The sequence below is a fragment of the Psammomys obesus genome, unplaced genomic scaffold (assembly GCF_907164565.1).
Source record: "Psammomys obesus unplaced genomic scaffold, mPsaObe1.curated_primary_1811, whole genome shotgun sequence".
Classification (NCBI taxonomy): domain Eukaryota; kingdom Metazoa; phylum Chordata; class Mammalia; order Rodentia; family Muridae; genus Psammomys; species Psammomys obesus.
In genome coordinates, this window is record NW_026592666.1 from 11,208,583 (window position 1) to 11,225,425 (window position 16,843).

The 16,843-nt window shown below is 46.7% G+C and overlaps 1 protein-coding gene across 1 annotated transcript; it reads left to right on the forward strand.

Moving 5' to 3' along the window:
- The first annotated feature begins 298 nt into the window (after positions 1-298).
- Positions 299-6,548, forward strand: LOC129682544 (carbonyl reductase [NADPH] 1-like). Its single transcript, XM_055614954.1, is given in 4 exon segments — positions 299-578; positions 4,677-4,793; positions 6,113-6,367; positions 6,370-6,548. Coding segments are annotated over 4 exon segments (831 nt in total).
- Positions 6,549-16,843: the final 10,295 nt, after the last annotated feature.

Sequence of the window (16,843 nt, forward strand, 5' to 3'; positions counted from 1 at the left end):
TGCACGGTTGACTAAACACTCACCAATGAAGGCAATGAGCCACTGAGAGACTAGGGTATCTCGCTGCGAGAGACGCCTCACCCTTACAACTCAGACTCGCTGGTCTTGTTTGCTCTGAGCCTCCACTGATTCCTGCCAAGAACACTGCGTAAGATTGCTCCAGTGTCTGGGCTCTGGGCCTAAGGGCCCTCAGGTCTCTGGATGTTCACACAGACATCTCAAGCCCAGCAACATCTTAGAAGCCTGAAGTCGGCTGAGTCCGCTCTTCTGGCAGGTGCCTCTGACTGACCACTGAGCTATGCCGTCCTGCAGCCGCGTGGCGCTGGTGACCGGGGCTAACAAGGGCATCGGCTTCGCCGTCACGCGTGAGCTGTGTCGGAAGTTCTCGGGGGACGTGGTGCTCACGGCGCGGGACGAGGCGCGGGGCCGGGCGGCCGTGCAGCAGCTGCAGGCGGAGGGCCTGAGCCCACGCTTCCACCCGCTGGACATCGACGACCTGCAGAGCATCCGCGCGCTGCGCGACTTTCTGCGCCGGGAGTACGGGGGGCTGGACGTGCTGGTCAACAACGCGGGCATTGGCACCTGGCCCAAGAATAAGCCACCAAGAAACAGAGACTTCTTCAACGAGGCCCAGCCAGGTGGGTCTGCTCTTGGCCTTGAAGTGCAGGGGGACGGATGTGATGGAGGGCACCTCCGGCGTGTGGGGATCACAGCAGGCTCCTGGAGGGGAGCAAGATAAGATGGGAGCTTCAGGAAGGAGAGGGTGAATATTCCAGTCTTATATGGTGCCTGGAGAATTCCCTCTAGGCCTTAAATTGAATGGAGTCTTTATTAACTGCTCCTGGCGGTATCCCAAGCAGATCAGCAGGAAGCAGCCCCAGCCGCCAGTTGGTTTGAGGTTTTTTTTTTTTTAACTTTTTTTTAATTTTTTATTAATTACACTTTATTCATTTTGTCTCCCCTCATAAGCCCCTCCCTCCTCCCCTCCCGACCCCACCCTCCCTCCCCTTTCTGCATGCATGTCCCTCCCTAAATCCACTGATAGGGGAGGTTCTCCTCTCCTTTCTGATCTTAGTCTATCAGTTCTCATCAAAAGTGGCTGCATTGTCCTCTTCTGTGGCCTGGTAAGGCTGCTCCCCCATCAGGGGGAAGTGATCAAAGAGCAGGCCAATCAGATTATGTCAGAGGCAGTCCCTCTTCCCATTACTATGTAACCCACTTGGACACTGAACTGCCATGGGCTACATCTGTGCAGGGGTTCTAGGTTATCTCCATGAATAGTCCTTGGTTGGAGTATGAGGGTTTTTTTCTATTATTATTATTATTAATAATAATAATTACACTTTATTCATTTTGTATCCCCCATAAGCCCCTCCCTCCTCCCCTCCCGAGGAGTATGAGTTTTAAAGGCCAAAAATACAGTTGTGACATAAACAGAAAGCCAGCTCTGGACTGCAAGCGTTGTCTACAGAAGCAGAGAGACAGCAGTTAAAAGGCCTGGCGGTTAACCTATAGCTCGACACGGTATAAGAATTTCAGGCTGGTCCAGACACTAATTTTGCCCAAGGTAGTTTTATCACTTGAAGTATTCTTAGGAATGCATTCATGACATGGCTTGACTATCCTTCACACCAGAGCCTGAGAGATTCCCTCAAGGAGCCTTGCAAGCGCTGATCGGGCCTGAGTCTCGGTCCTTTGCACGTTTATGTCAGTGGATGTCTCTGACTGGACCTTACGGCCAGGTGGGCTTAGTTCTTACTGATTTTGAAGTAAGTAAGAAATAGGGGAAGGTGTCGCAGCTGTAGGAGTGCTTGACTCCGGGGTGAACCGTGGGATACAGCTTTCTCAAAGCAAGTACTGGTCGGTACGTGCTGTAGTTCCTGATCTCTTACAAGAGACGTGACGACCGAGGCGTGATCACAACAGGGAGCGCATAATTGGGAACATACGTTTTTAAGCCCATAATCACCACATAGAGCAGCAGGCAGGCATGGTCCTGCAGCAGTGGCCAAGGGCTTTACATGCTGCTCTGCAGGGAGTCGGCAGAGAGCCTGGGCCTGGGGTGGGCTTTTGAAGCCTCAAAGCCTGCTTCCAGGCACACCTCCAGCAAGGCCTTACCTCAGAGTCCTTCCCAAACAGTCCCGCTCCCTGGTGACCAAGCAATCAAATGTATGAGCCTGTGGGGACCATTCTTATCCAAAACACCACAGTAGGACTTACCTAACTAGACTCCAAGTCCACTGTTATAAAGTAACAGTGATTTATTCACCTGATTTGATTGTTAACTTGGCCTTGAACTCAGAGATCCGCTTGTCTCTGTCTCCTGGAATTAAAAGTATGTCTGTATTGCTGCCGGATCACACAGACCTAGAAGGTCTTTGGGTCTGATCTCTTGCCAGAGCAGCCATGTTCTGAATTAAAATTTCTCTACATCTTTCCTCTTCCTGTTTAAGCCAAAACTGTATACAGTTTAACTTTTACAACAGTGACAACTGTCATCCTCCAAACTCAACAGTCCAAACCTCCTTATGAGAAATCCGTTGGTGTGATGATCCTCTATAACTGCAGGCCCGATCATCTGTCCTTCAGCAACAGTCCATTTCCGCACCAAGGCTTTCCAGTCTGCCTGTCCGATGACTATCTGTCCCGCTTCAGCTGGTGGGTCAAGCTGTCTCCATGCAGGGTCATCAGCTCTGCGTAGTCCGGGTTGCTGTCTTTCTGCTTCTCTTCCCTCCTTGAGTTGTGCCTTTCATGTGGAAGCTTCTCTTATTCGGATCAGATCTTTATCAGTTTTGATGGAGCCTATAGTATTTCATCACCTGTGGAAATATACGCAAAACCTCTTCCTCAGTGTAACACTTTCCCTGGCTTCCATTCTGATGGTAAAACGTCTTTAAAGTACACAGGCTGATCTAATTCAGCAGTTTTTTCCCTACAATCCAGCAGCGTCTTTCAGATAATCATATTCCCCCTCTCTGTTTGTCAGGGTACATTAGATCTTTATGAGTCCACACTCACACTAGACTTTTAGGCACATGCATCCCATGCCCTGCTACATGCCACTGAGCCCAGCGGGCTCCATGCCAGTGAGCCTGGCAGGCTCCATGCCAGCGAGCCCAGCTACATGCCATCGAGCCCAGCGGGCTCCATGCCAGTGAGCCTGGCAGGCTCCAGCAAGCAGGGCAGGCTCCATGCCAGTGAGCCAGGCTTCTTACCCATTGTCAATGGGCTGACTATCTTGATCCTCAGTTTCATTAGGTACCCTGTGTTCATAATTAAGCACTTCCTGTTCTCTTCCTCTGTCTCTTGTCTCGTAAGCCTTTGTACTATCACAGCCAATTTTTCTTGTTGTACAGCTATTTTTTCTACCTCTTGTGATTTTTTTCTTGTTTCACAGTTATTTTTCAACATTTTCAGAGAGGAAGTAGATGCAGATTGTAGTTGAAAGTAGGGAGGGGCTTGCTCCAGTGGTCATAGCTGCAGTAAGTTGCAGTGTCTTTTTCAAGCAATGTCTCCAACCTCCACTCCCGTCCTGGCTATCAAGGGATCTGAAACGGAGTTTCCCATTTTTTTAATGCAGGAAAATCATTCTATATAATTAAAGTGTCTTTTGGGTGGCTTACTGTGGTTAGCTGTCTCAGGCTCCTGCATTGTTCCTTGCTCTAGGTTTTGAATCTCCCCTGCCTCTCAGGCCACCCAGACAAACTGTAAGAATGGATGCTTCCTCTGGAGACAATCCCAGATAAATGTCTCCTCTGAGGCCTTCTGTCAGGTGTCTCCTCTCGTCTGCAAAGCTTTTGTCAGATATCCTCTGATTTCTGCAATGTTGGTGGGCTTTCTCCTTCTCCAATTATGTTGTGTTTTCTTTCCAATCATGTTGAGGGACAGGTGTATAGGTATCCTTTATTTTCCTGATTTAATTCTTGTCTTAGAGGCTTACTCCCTCTGTCTGCTAACCTAGGTCTAGTCTGTACACTCTAATACAGACCTAGAATGTTTTCAGCCTCTGAGACTTACAGCTAAATAAGCTCACCCTTTCTACTTCTTTCTGAACTCTGGCTGGCTGGTTCAATTCAGCTGCCTGGCTCAAAAATCCTCTCCAAGCTGACTGATTCAAATTAGATTTTCTCAGCCTCTCACTGAATTTCAATGTTTGGCTTCATACTTACTTTGGCAATATGTTCTAATCTCTGGCTCCTTCTCATTCTCTGGCTTGTTCTGTCTTTACCTGTGTCTAGCTTTTTTTTTTTTCCCTCTGTGACTGTCTCTGTAAAACTCTCCTCTGTAAAACTGCCTCTGAATTCCATGAACTGTCACAAACTCAAACTACACTGCCTCTCAACTCATTGACTCAAATGCCTGAACAGAACTGACTAGAACTCAGAGATCTGCATGCCTCTGTCTCCTGAGTGCTGGGATTAAAGGCATGCACCACCAAGCCTGGACCTAAGCTTTTCTTTACCTGAAACTTGCTCTACACCAAGCTGGCCTTAAACCCGGATCTGCTTGCCACTGTCTCCTGGATTAAAGGTGTGTTTGTATTCCAGCCAGATCACACAGACCTAGAAGGTCTTTGGATATGCTCTCTTGCCAGGGCAGCCATGTTCTGAATTAAAATTCCTATCAAGTTCTGACTAATGAGTTTTCTTCATTATTGTTCTCTCTCTCTCCCCCTCCCTATAAAGGCACTGATCTCACCCACTTTTACCTTCAAGCAGAAGCAGCAATGAAGACCAACTTCTTTGGTACCCAGGCTGTCTGTACAAAGCTACTTCCTCTAATAAAACCCCAAGGTGAGTCTGGTGGTGATCTGCTCTGCCCTCCTGGGGTCAGCCTGGCATCTTTATTCCAGGTCCAGCTTCTTCTCCCCCTCCAACAGACCTCCCTGCCGGGCCTCCATCCTGTCACTGCTTCCCCATCACCGGCTGAGCTCACTGTGGTGTCATGATTTGTATATCTGCCCCATTTTCCTCCTTCATGTCCTGATTCAAAAGTCCATTAGTCCCATGCCCTCTGTGCGTCCAGGCCCTACAGTCTGAGTGGCCCTGCTTAGGCTTGTGCTTTCACCAGCACCTACCAACTGGACAGGATGCACCATCCAGAAAATTCTTCCACCTGCTTTGAGCACTTGCAGAACTCCCTTCTCCTCCATACATACATCCTTTCCCTTTCTACCTCCTCGTAACATACTCCCTCAATCCAAACTCCTCAGAGCACCCTCACCTCGGGGTCAGACCCTGAATGCTGCCTAAGAGTCCCCTGCCCATCAGCTCAGCTCTGCACAAGGCCCTCAGTTGCCAATGCAGGTACCAGGTCTCCTGGGCCTTTTCCTCTCCGCTCCTGCTGTCTGCATCGCTATTCCCCACCTAAAACCCTTCAGGGTGAAACCCAAGCCCATAGCACACTTTGTAGAGGTTACTCTACGCTGACTCCACTTTCCTCCAGGCTCATTTTAGCTTTCCAACGACCTGCATGTGACTTATCATATATACGCACAGGACAAACTATCATGTCTCTTTTATTATAAATTCTTCTAATAGTACAAATCAATTTGGCCAGTGAGCCAGCCTCTCTCAGGTGGCCTTCTCTGCAGGCCTCCCACCCCACTGCAGCTAGCCCCTCCTTTTCCCAAGGGGCAGGTTAGTTATGGTGACAGGAGCATAGAATGGGAGAATGGGTAAAAATAACTAGTGTGAATTCTTTTCCCCATTGGCCCTTCACAGAAAATATCATCTCAGTGATTCAATGGAGGCATCAAAGACATCTTCTGTGGACTGTGGGTGACACAGTTGTCTCTGTGTTATTGGGACATCAAGTTACCACTTTTAAAGTATCCACGTACAATTTAAACTTCTGCCCTCTGTCCCTGCCTACCCTCCTTGAAGATTCCAGCACTGCTCAATGCTCTGTTCTGTAGCTCTGGAGGGAAGCCCTTTTCAATGCTCCTTGCCTGTTCAGTCTGCCTCAAGCTTGGCTTGTGCTACCATGCTGTTCTCTGTGTGTTCTCCTCTTCAAACTCCCACTGCTGGCATCTTCTCAAGTGAGAACTTTCTGTGCTAAGTCCCCTGCTGCTTGGAACTCATCGCTTCTGTGCTTACATTTTGTATCTTAGGCCGAGTGGTCAATGTATCGAGCATAATAAGTCTCGAGGCCCTGAAGAACTGCAGCCCAGAGCTGCAGCAGAAGTTCCGAAGTGAGACCATCACAGAGCAGGAGCTGGTGGAGCTCATGAACAAGTTTGTGGGAGATACGAAGAAAGGAGTGCATTCGCAAGAAGGCTGGCCTAACAGTGCCTATGGGGTGACCAAGATTGGGGTGACAGTCCTGTCCAGAATCCACGCCAGGACACTCAGCCAGCAGAGGCGAGGGGAAAGATCCTCCTGAATGCCTGCTGCCCTGGCTGGGTGAGAACCGACATGGCGGGGCCCAAAGCCACCAAAAGCCCAGAAGAAGGGGCAGAGACCCCCGTGTACTTGGCACTTTTGCCGCCCGATGCAGAGGGGCCTCACGGGCAGTTTGTTAGTGAGAAAAAAGTTGAGCGATGGTGAGCCCAACTCTTTCCACATCCCCCTTTCTATCCTGTCTTAAAGTGATACAGAGTTCTAAGTCTATGAAGTTCTCTGATATCTTCAGGGAGAGAAAATAAAATTGTTGGCAATAATGAATGAAAATCAAGGCAAACAAAGTGATTCTTTAAGTGTGTTCATTTACTGTGGGGGTGTGTTTGTGTATGTTAGACATTTGAATGCATGCATGGTATGTACATAGAAATCAGGAGGAAACTTTAGGTGTGTGTGCTCTGGTGAGTTCCCTCTTTTTTATTTTTAAGATAGAACTGTGACAGCTTTAAAACTATTTCTATTAATCTTTTGAGAATTTCATACATGCATACAATGTATTTTGATTCTATTCATCGCCTGCTTCTCCCCCTTATTTCCCCAAGAACCATCCCCATTTCCCCCCTCCCAACTTTATGGATTTTTTGTTTTTGTTTTAGTTTTCCTTAGGTGTTTTTGTTTTGATTTTTCTGCTGCTCCTGCTGTTATTTAAACAAGCTTGGCTGACCTACCAGGGGAACATTCTTAAAGAAAGCCGACCCTCCTCCGCACAGAAGCTGTCAGCTGTCAACAGCTCCTCAGTGAGGGAGGGGCGGCAGCTTATGGGAGCCTCACACTCTTTCTGGAATGCTGTCTTCCTGTGGGCGCTCACAGCCGCTGTGGGTTCAAAGTGCAGCCATCCTGTCATGCTCAGAAGACACCGATTTGCTCTGGTCTTGCCCAACCTCCGGCTCTCAAAATCTTTCTGCCTCTTCTTCATTAGTGGTCCCTAAGTCTTGGGGGGAGGAAAGGGGCGATACAGCTACCCTTTCCGCTGATGAGCGCCCATGCACACTTACTCTCTGCACTTTGGCCAGTTAGGAGTTCCTTTATTTGCCGTTATCCACTGCACAAAGAAATCTATCTGATGAAGTCTGAGAACTAAGCTAATCTACAGGTAGAGAGGCACAAATTTAAACATCAGTCACACACTATCTCCAGTTACCAAAATAACAGTAGTAAGTTCAGGGGCTAGAGAGAGGCTCAGCAGTTAAGGGCACTGGCTGCTCTTCCAAAGGAACCAGGTTCAAATCCCAGCACCCACATGGCAGCTCACAACTGTCTGTAACTCCAGTTTCCATAATGTCCACACTTGCACAGACATACGTGAAGGCAAAACACAAATGTAAGTAAAATAAAACAATTCTTTAAAAAAGTAATAGGTTCAACCTTGTGGGCTGTGAGTCTCCCAACCACAGGTGCTTGGCCAGATTCCTAGGCGCGGGTTTCCTTCTGTGCAGCAGGTCTTCAATCAGCAGCTCTCAACACTAGGTCACAGCCTGTGGAGTCTCCACTTATCAGATCTCCTGCAGATCAGATAAGTACATTACGCTTAACAGCAGCCAAATCACAGTTCTGAAGGAGCAATGAAAGGATTTTATGACTGGGAGTCACCACAACATAAGAAACTGTATTAAAGGGGCACAGCATTCAGGAGGCTGAGAACCACTGCCTTAAATCCAGAAAGCAGTGGATAACCCCAAACATCCGTGCCACTATTACACCTTCGGGCATACCTTGCTTCACTCGGCTCACACTGAGGTGAGACTGTCAACGACTTTTCTACCACCAAGTTCTGGGAGGGAATCAAGAGCAGTGCAATATCCTGAATTGTTTGGGGTCCAGGATGGCTCCAGGGGACCTATCCCTTGCTTGGAATCCTGCCTCCGACCTCTCCTCACTCAAACCTCTGTCTTAGCCAGTGTTCTATTGCTGCTAAGAAACACGTGACAGGAGCAGCTCTCGTAAAGGAAAGCACTTGCCTGGGGCTTGCTTACAGTCTCAGGCATTTAGTCCACTGTCGGTCAACACGGGAAGCATGGCAGCACACAGGCAGACAGCATGGTGCTAGAGAACTGAGGGTTCTACAATCAGCAGAAAGAGGGAGACACTGCGCCTGGCTTGAGCTTCTGAAAACCCCAAAGGCCACGCCCACTGACAGACTTCCTCCAATGAGGTCACACCCACCCCAACACTGACCGTCTGCATGCATGTGTTCACCCTGATTTCTCCACTCTTACAGTTCAATAGCCCCTGCCCAGAGAATTGTTGATAGCTGCTGCGTCCTGGTACTCTCTTCATCCCAAGAGTGCTGCTCCCTAAACTAAGCATTCAAATCTATGAGCCTCTGGAGGCTATTCTTGTTTAATCGACCACGGCCTCCCTCCTCACGATCCCCCCTTTCCCTGTCACATCACCTGTATTCCATTATGTCCCTCCAATAAGATTGCTCCCTTCCCCGACACCAGCCCTTTCCTAGTTTTCTGTATTCTCCGGGTGCTCCGAGCATGCCAAGATCCACATGTGAATAAGAACACACGACGCTTGTCTCTTCTGTCTGGCTCACTCACTCATTCATTATGAGGTTTCCAGTTCAATCACTTTACCTGCAAATTTTATAGTTTCATTTGATGGTCAGCTTTAGCTGTCAACTGGACACAACGTAGAGTCTCCCAGGGAGAAAGACTCAAGGTGGGATTGTCTACACTGGCTTGGCCTGGGCGGGGTGGGGGAGATAGTCCTAAGTTACTTGAGGAGGAAAGACTCAGGACATGGCAGCTGTCAACTAGACAAGGTGGAGATCAGGCCAAGGACAAACAGGTATGCATTCCTTTCTCTCTCTTCAGTGCCATGTGTTAGAACTAGCTATTTGAAGTTCCTGCCTTGGCTTTCTCGTGGTGATGGATTGTAACCTGGAATTGTGAGGTCAAAAACACTCTCTCTCCCCCTCAAGATGCTTTGTGTCAGAATATCTTATAACAGCAACACAAATGAGGTCAGAACAAGGGTTTCCTTGGCCTGGATTTCACCTGTATTGCAGGCTAGCTGGCCACTTGGCTTCCAGGAAACTTCTCGCCTTCAGTCATTGCTGGGATGACAGACTTCCACCCCAAGCCCAGCTTTTCACTGGAATCTGAACTCAGATCCTCACGCTTGCCAGGCAAATGCTTTACACACTGAGATAACCATCTTACACTCTAAGTGTATACCGCCTTTGACCTACCCTAACCCTAGCAACACCTCCAGACTGTCTTCAAGTCGACCAGCTCCATCTCAAAGGTTCAGTACTGCAAAGGTTAGCTCAAAGGAAGATAGAATGTATCTCAAGGCTGGTACACACAGAAGGAGCCAAGCAGTAATAATTTGTTTTGTCGGTTCCGTTTTCTTTTTTAAATTGGCAACAAGATAACACGTCTTGTTAGGTTGTCACCATCCACATGCAGCTCGTGCTGCATTGCTGTCAACCCCCCTCTCACGTATTTGTGTCTCCTGCTTCAGTCCTGAATCCACCAATAAAAGGTGTGATATATGTCTTTCTGAGCCTAGCTTCTGTTGCTGACCAAAATGAGTTCCATCCATTTCCTTGCAAATGATATCATATTTCTTTATAGGTGGATAAAACTCTGTTGTGTATGCATACCACAGCATAATTATGAATTCATGTGTTGGTTGACTTCTAGACTAAGCACACATCTCTTGGGTGCTGTGAACAGCCATGATTAGCATTAATGTGCAGAGTTTGTGGTGTATTTTCTTTGGTCCCATGGCTATTTACCCAGGGATGATACAGCTGTACCATATGGTAGTTTTGTTTTTTTATTTATTTATTTATTTATTTATTATCTTCACACTTCCATGGCACTATTTACCAGCAACCTCTGTTGGTATAATGTTCTTTTAAAATGTATACACCTTACCCTTGTTCATTCAAATGCTGATTTCCACCCCCCACTCTCTGGTTTCAATCCGGATATTGCATTGTGATACTCATTCTAAGCATCCTGTCTCAACTTGGTGTAAACTTCCAAATAAAGCAACTAGACACAATGTTGAGCTGGGAGGAGCCAAAGGACAGGAAAGAGGGGAGGAGCTAGAGGGCAGGAAGTGAGTGGGAGGAGCTAGAGGGCAGGAAAGGAGTGGGAGAAGGGGCAAGAGGAGAGCTTGGAGATGAAGCTGGAGGAGAGGTTTTGGAGGACGTGGAGCATGAACCAGACCTAAGATTTCACAAAAGGCAAGTATAATGTGGGAAATCTAAATGTTAGGAAACTATGAGGGCTTGGAGGTTTAGGATGGAGTAACTATTGCCCAGCATTGTGTTCTAGGTAACTAAATAAACCCAGTCTCTATGTGGTGATTTGGGTATACAGCTGTTTAGGACTAACAGCAGCGTTACTAAAAGATAATTATTAGTAAATATTAATCACCACTTACAACAAACCTCACTGAAGGGTCCTTTTCCCTCAGCAGAACCTTTTCCTTGGTGATAGCCATGTTGGCTAGAGCAAGATGGAGAACCCATTCAGTTGAGTGCAGTTGAGTGTTGTTCTTAGACCGACTCTTACTAGGGTGAAAATGACTATCAGTGTAGTTTTAATTTCTATTTCCATGATGGCTAAGGACATTGAACATTTTTTTTGGTGTATGTATTGGTTATTTGTGCTTTTATTGGGAACTAGCTGCTCAAGTCACTTGCCTGTTTGTTGATTGTAGTATTTGGGTTTTTGCTTTTGAGTTCAACATGTATTGTAGTTATTAAGTTCCTTCACTGTGGTTTCTTTTGTTTATTGTGGGTGCATGGTATTGTTTTCTGGGCTATTGGAGCCCTTTTCAGAAAATCTTTGTCCTTCCCTATGTTTTCAAAACTGTGGACCTTAACTGTGCTTTTCCCTGACAGCTTCAAAGTGTCAAGTGGTATTGTATTTGATACATTAATTGATTTTTAATTAATATTTTTATTTTGTTTTCAGCTCAAAAATCAAATCAATGAACGTGTAAGGGAATAGTGCTCATTACAGTGAGAAAGTTTAAAGTTTAACACAAAATAATTTAGAAAATAGGTTTAATTTTGTGTTATGTTCAAAGGAAATGTAAGTTTGGAAGGTGCTAGAGCAACTTCATACTTGCTTAGTGATTGTAGAATTTACTCTTTGCCTTATTTTTTACATTTCATTTATATGTGTATACATGTTAATTTCTACTTTTAGAATTTTATGTTTTACTTTAATAGATTATGTTGATCCTATCCACCACAACTCCCCATTCTTACTACCCCAGGTATCCCTAACATGTCCACTTTCCATTTCGTGCGTGCGCGCACGCGTGCGTGTGTGTGTGTGTGTGTGTGTGTGTGTGTGTGTGTGTAACTCACTGGGTTCAACTAGTGCTGCCAATGGAAATATTGCCTGTTCTTTATGGCTGGACCCTGTGTAAGTCTTGAGCCTGTGACCGCAGAGAGTTCATGAATACAACAACCATGTCATGCCCAGGAGACAGCGTTCACAGCACTCCCTCCATCCTCTAACTTGACATTCTCTTCCCCTTCCATGACATTTCCTGAGACTGTAGTGTGGGTGAGGGGGATTGTTACACACATCCTGTTTAGGCTGATTGCTCATTGGCCATTAATTCTCAGCACACTAAGCAGTTATGAGGTGCAGCATAAACTGCTGACCACTGGCCAAGGATGAAGGAAACACTATTCTACGTATAAATATAAACATTTCGTAAGCATTTTGACAACATTTAACAAAACAACAGCTCTAGGTCCCTCCTAGGGCTTGCAACTTTATACTGCCAAGATAAGATACCATGGCTAAAGCAACTGAGAGAAGCAGAGTTTATTGGAGGGTTACTGTTTCAGAGGGTGAGTCTATGACCAGGACAGCAGCAGGCAGGCACAACGCTGGAGTAGTAGCTGAGGACTTACAACCTTCTCTGCATGTAGGAGGAAGAGAGGGAGCTAACGGAATGGCGTCTGATTTTCAAACCTTGAAGCCCGCTCCCAGGAACTTGCCTCCTCCAAAAAAGCCAGGCCTCCCAATCCTTCCCAAACAGTTCCCACCAAACTACCAAGCATTCAAACATATGAAGCCTACTAGACATTTTGCCCGATTTTACGGTATTAGCCATGAATTCCCTCCTGCAGAGCTGGCCTCAAATCCAATCCAAAAGCAGTTGGTTACCCCATAGCCTTCATGCCATTGCTGTACAAACTGCCATGCTGTGCTGGATCGTACAGGGTCGCCGTTTCATGGTCCCGCTAACATCCTTTCTTCCCTAGGCACCTGCATAGCATTTTCTAGCACTGCAAAAGCTAGCCAGTAGGTAGAGAGTTTCCTGGAACTCAGAAATAATTTTCTATGTCCAATGACTAAAATGTGTTGGGTCTCCAGCAATAGGTCATATAATCTAGTTCTGTTGGGCAACCAAGTTCAGCAGCAATAGCCTGTTACTGTTTTTGGTCTGTTTGTTTGTTTGTTTGTTTGTTTGTTTGGGGAGCTTTGTAAGAGCTCAATGGGCCTCAAATTGTATGCTTTGCCCCTATAACTTCCTGGCTTTTTCCTGTTCTTCAGTTCACAGTCTCTCTTCCAGTGTCCTCTGGGAGGCTAGTGTTGTGGATGTAAACATGTTTTTGTTTTAATCCCAGGTATGGGATATGGGACTGATTCAGGCTGACCACAGCAACAGGCTATTTGCTTTGTGTGGGCTCTGAGGGCCTCTTTGCCAGCTGGAATTAATTGAATTCTGAGGACCTTCAGGGGTGTAAATATGACAGCCGAGAGGAAGAAGGTGTGGCTGCCTGAAGGAGGACTGCTTGCTGCCGGTTCATCCTGCTGCGTTTGCTCTTTGCTGATCTGCTGGTTACCTGGACTTCTGGATTTCCTGACGATAGATATTGCTATTGTCCCCAAAAGAATCCCACGACCCTACCCAGCAGGAAGGATTAAAGAGGGCTACATTCCCTTTCCCTTACAAGGTAGGTTTTTGTTTTGTTTTGTTTTGTTTTGTTTTGTTTTGTTTTGTTTTGTTTTGTTTGTACCTACCTGGGGTTGGGGGGTTGGAAGGGAAGTATAAGTTTTAAGGAACCCCCAAATAAAGTTGTGTTTGAAAAACTAGAGCCTATGGGCTAGCCTAATGGTCACACATTCTTTTAAAGTGTTTGTATCGTGGAAAATTTTTATTTATCCTTCCATTTAAATAGGTGGGTTTCCTAAGCATACTGGTCTGGGCCGGCAGCTGTGATCTTTCAGAACTGAAAATACATCTTCCCAAGTCCTTCTGGCTTTCATAGTTTCCACTGAAAAATCAGCTTTAGTTCTCATGGGCCCATCTTTGCATGTGATGTGAGCATTCTCTCCTGTGACAGCTACATAACAAGCAAGGTGGTACACGCCTTTAACCTCAGAACCCCAGAGAATTAGGCAGGCAAATAAATCTCTGTGAGTCTGAGGCTGGCCTTGTCTGCACAATGAGTTCCAGCATGTCGGGGCTGGATATTGAGACCCTGTCTTTAAAAAGGAAGAAAAGGAGAGAAAGGGAGGAAGGGAGGAAAGAAAGGAGGAAGGGGGAAAGCTACATAAAATAAACCTCAGCCGTTTCATGAAAACGCCTGAACAGGTATTTGCTCAGACGTCGAAGAACCTCCCTGCCAAGGGCACTTTATTAGCTGATTGCATCCTCTCTTTGTTTATCTTTAAAAGCATTAAGTGATGGGTTTGTGTAATGCAATCGGCTAAGCCACAGTTTGCTCAGGGGTGAAACACCGTATTCTAGCCTTCATCAAGGTTCGCTGAACCTGCCGAGAAGAGTAACTAACAAGGAAAAGCAGCGTCAGCTGGGGGAAGCCAGAAGCGCTACACCTCAAGCTAGGTGGCATTTTCTTCCAGCTCTTTCCTTGTTCCAACCATGGAAGCATGGTGTGAGCCGGAGGGGAGGGTGCTCACCTGCAAGCCCGGCACTCAGGGAGGCAGGGGCAGCCAGAGGGATGAAAGGTGTGTCATTCCAGCAGATCACACAGACCTAGGAGGTCTTTGGGTGTGATTTGGTGCCAGAGCAGCCATCTTGCTAGATCAGAATCCCTCCGTGTAGCCATGCTATAAAGAGGCACTTATGACTCTCTTTTTGGCTATCAGACCATTACAATAAGTCACTGAAAACAATTGAAATTTCCCCCCAGGAATTTCATGGTGAGAAATGGAACAGAGTGAAGCCTGGTCCCAGCCAGGGAGGCTTGTTTTTTGGGGAGAGACATCAGGAGTTCTGGAACTCAGACAGGACAGACTAGGCGGAGTGTGGTGACAGGGTACCTCACAGCGACCGGGGCTGCTGAGGTGCCCCTAACTCTAGTTTCTTTTTAAAACTAACAGAGCTTAAGTCTCATGTCAGGATGCAAAAGATGGACATGGAGCACAGCAGGAGAATGTCACTGGCTGTTCCTTTTCCCGGTGTAGCCACACTGAATAAATTACTTGCTTAGAATACCAATTAAAGGCCAGGGTCGAGCAAGGCTAGTTAAGGCTGACAGAGGCTTCTAACCCCAACGACTCAGAAAACTTCCACTGGCTTCCATCAGGCTCTATGTGATAGACTTTCTTTGCATGCCCTGTCGGCCATCTGCCAGCCTCCAGTTAGGCCTCTTGAAGTCCTTGGCCTCCCTGTGGCCCTGCAACCACCTGTGGCCATTCTGTAACCTACATTCATGGGGAGGGGAGACTTACTCCATAATATGGGATCTGAGGATTGGTGGTGATGAAAATGGCGCCCCAGGACAGGGCTGTGCAGCCCAGTGTGGGTGCTGTTTCAGTGGCAGCTCAGTCAAAACATAATGGCAGACCCTGGTGCATCTTCTAATTTTCCCGCTGACAAACTGCTTCAAGCCATGTAAAGGCCCACTTAGAACAAACAGCAATCAACACAGCAACATCCATCTTGAACGTCTGCGACCTCGGGCTCTGCTTTCTCCCATCTGTTCAGTGCTATGTGACCCAGACGACCAGCTCCCCAGTGCCAGCATTGCCCAGCTCTTTCAAACAGACAGAAATGGGAGTAACGCCTGCCTCAGGGATGGACTTAAAAAGGACTATGTAATGCCCACTAAAGCCACGATTGTGGCTTGTAACCATTCCATTCCTGTTTTCTTAAAAGGACACTAGAGAGAGCTCCATGGATAAGAATGCTTGCCATTCCTGCAGAGTCCAGTTGCTGGCATCTGCAGTCAGTGTCTTAGGGTTTCTATTGCTTCGGCAAAACACCAGGACCAAAGAGGAAGTTGGAGAAGAAAGTATTTATTTGGCTTACACTTCCAGATCAGTCAGGCAGCTCACAAGCCCCTATAACTCCAGCTCCAACGGACCTGACACCTCCCTGGCCTCTGCAGGCACCTGCGCTCAGGTGTAGAAACCCACACTAACTCACGCACGTGCACGTAATTTTTTAAAAAAGGGAGAGGGAAGGTGGGATTGGGAGGGGAGGAGAGAAGGGCTTATGGGGGGATACAAAGTGAATAAAGTGTAATTAATAAAAGTTAAAAAACATAACTAATACAATTTTAGTTTGATCTAATAAAGTATCCCTTGAGTTGGGAGTATGGCAAAAAAAGAAAAAAATCTTAATAGGATAGGTATAGAACACACTCTTCCTTGAATCCTTTGCTAGAGGTATTTTGAGTCATTGAGTCATTGTCTCTTTCTTTTGTAGCAATTTGTCTTGTTTTTAAATTCTTATTTTTGTTTTGGAGGTTAAACCTGAGTAGCGATTAAAACAGACTAAGTTGGTGTTCTACCATTGAGCTATAATAGCTACAGTTCCTAGACGCCCCAACTCTGTGATAATATGGCTTCTTTCTCTCAAGTGCTGTCGAAAAAAAGAAGACAATTCCCTCTTTGCAATGTTTTTTTTTTTAATTTGTTCATTCATTTATGTATTTAATGTGTTTGTTTTCATGTATATGGGTGTTTTTCCAGGATGCATGCCTGGTGCCCACGGAGGTTGGAGGAGGGTGCTGGTTCCCGTGGAATGGAGGTTACAGATGGTTGTAAGATACCCTGTGGGTACTGGGAACCAAACCCAGGTCTTCTGCAAGAGCAGCCGCTGCCTGTAACAGCTTAGCTATCCCACAGCCCGTTACTCACTACTTCCTGTTCTCTTGCTCTCTCTGCTTCATGCCTGCAGTTCCAGATGCACGCCTGGCTTCCTGCTTCCTGCCCAGCACCATGGACTCTTTACCACTCTGAACCATAAGCCCAAACAGACTTTCTTTAAGTGGCTTTTAGCCGTAGAGTTTTATCTCAGCAACAGAAAACTAACAGCACCCCCGTGCCATCCTCGCAGAGCTCCTTGCGGTCTTCATTGGCATCTTCAGATAGAATGTTCGCCAAGGTGAGCCCAGGGGGTGTTTGCGTACCCATGGCACTGATGAGCTGACTGCTACCTGGAAGCCAGCTCACTCTACAGCCAGAAGCGGTCCT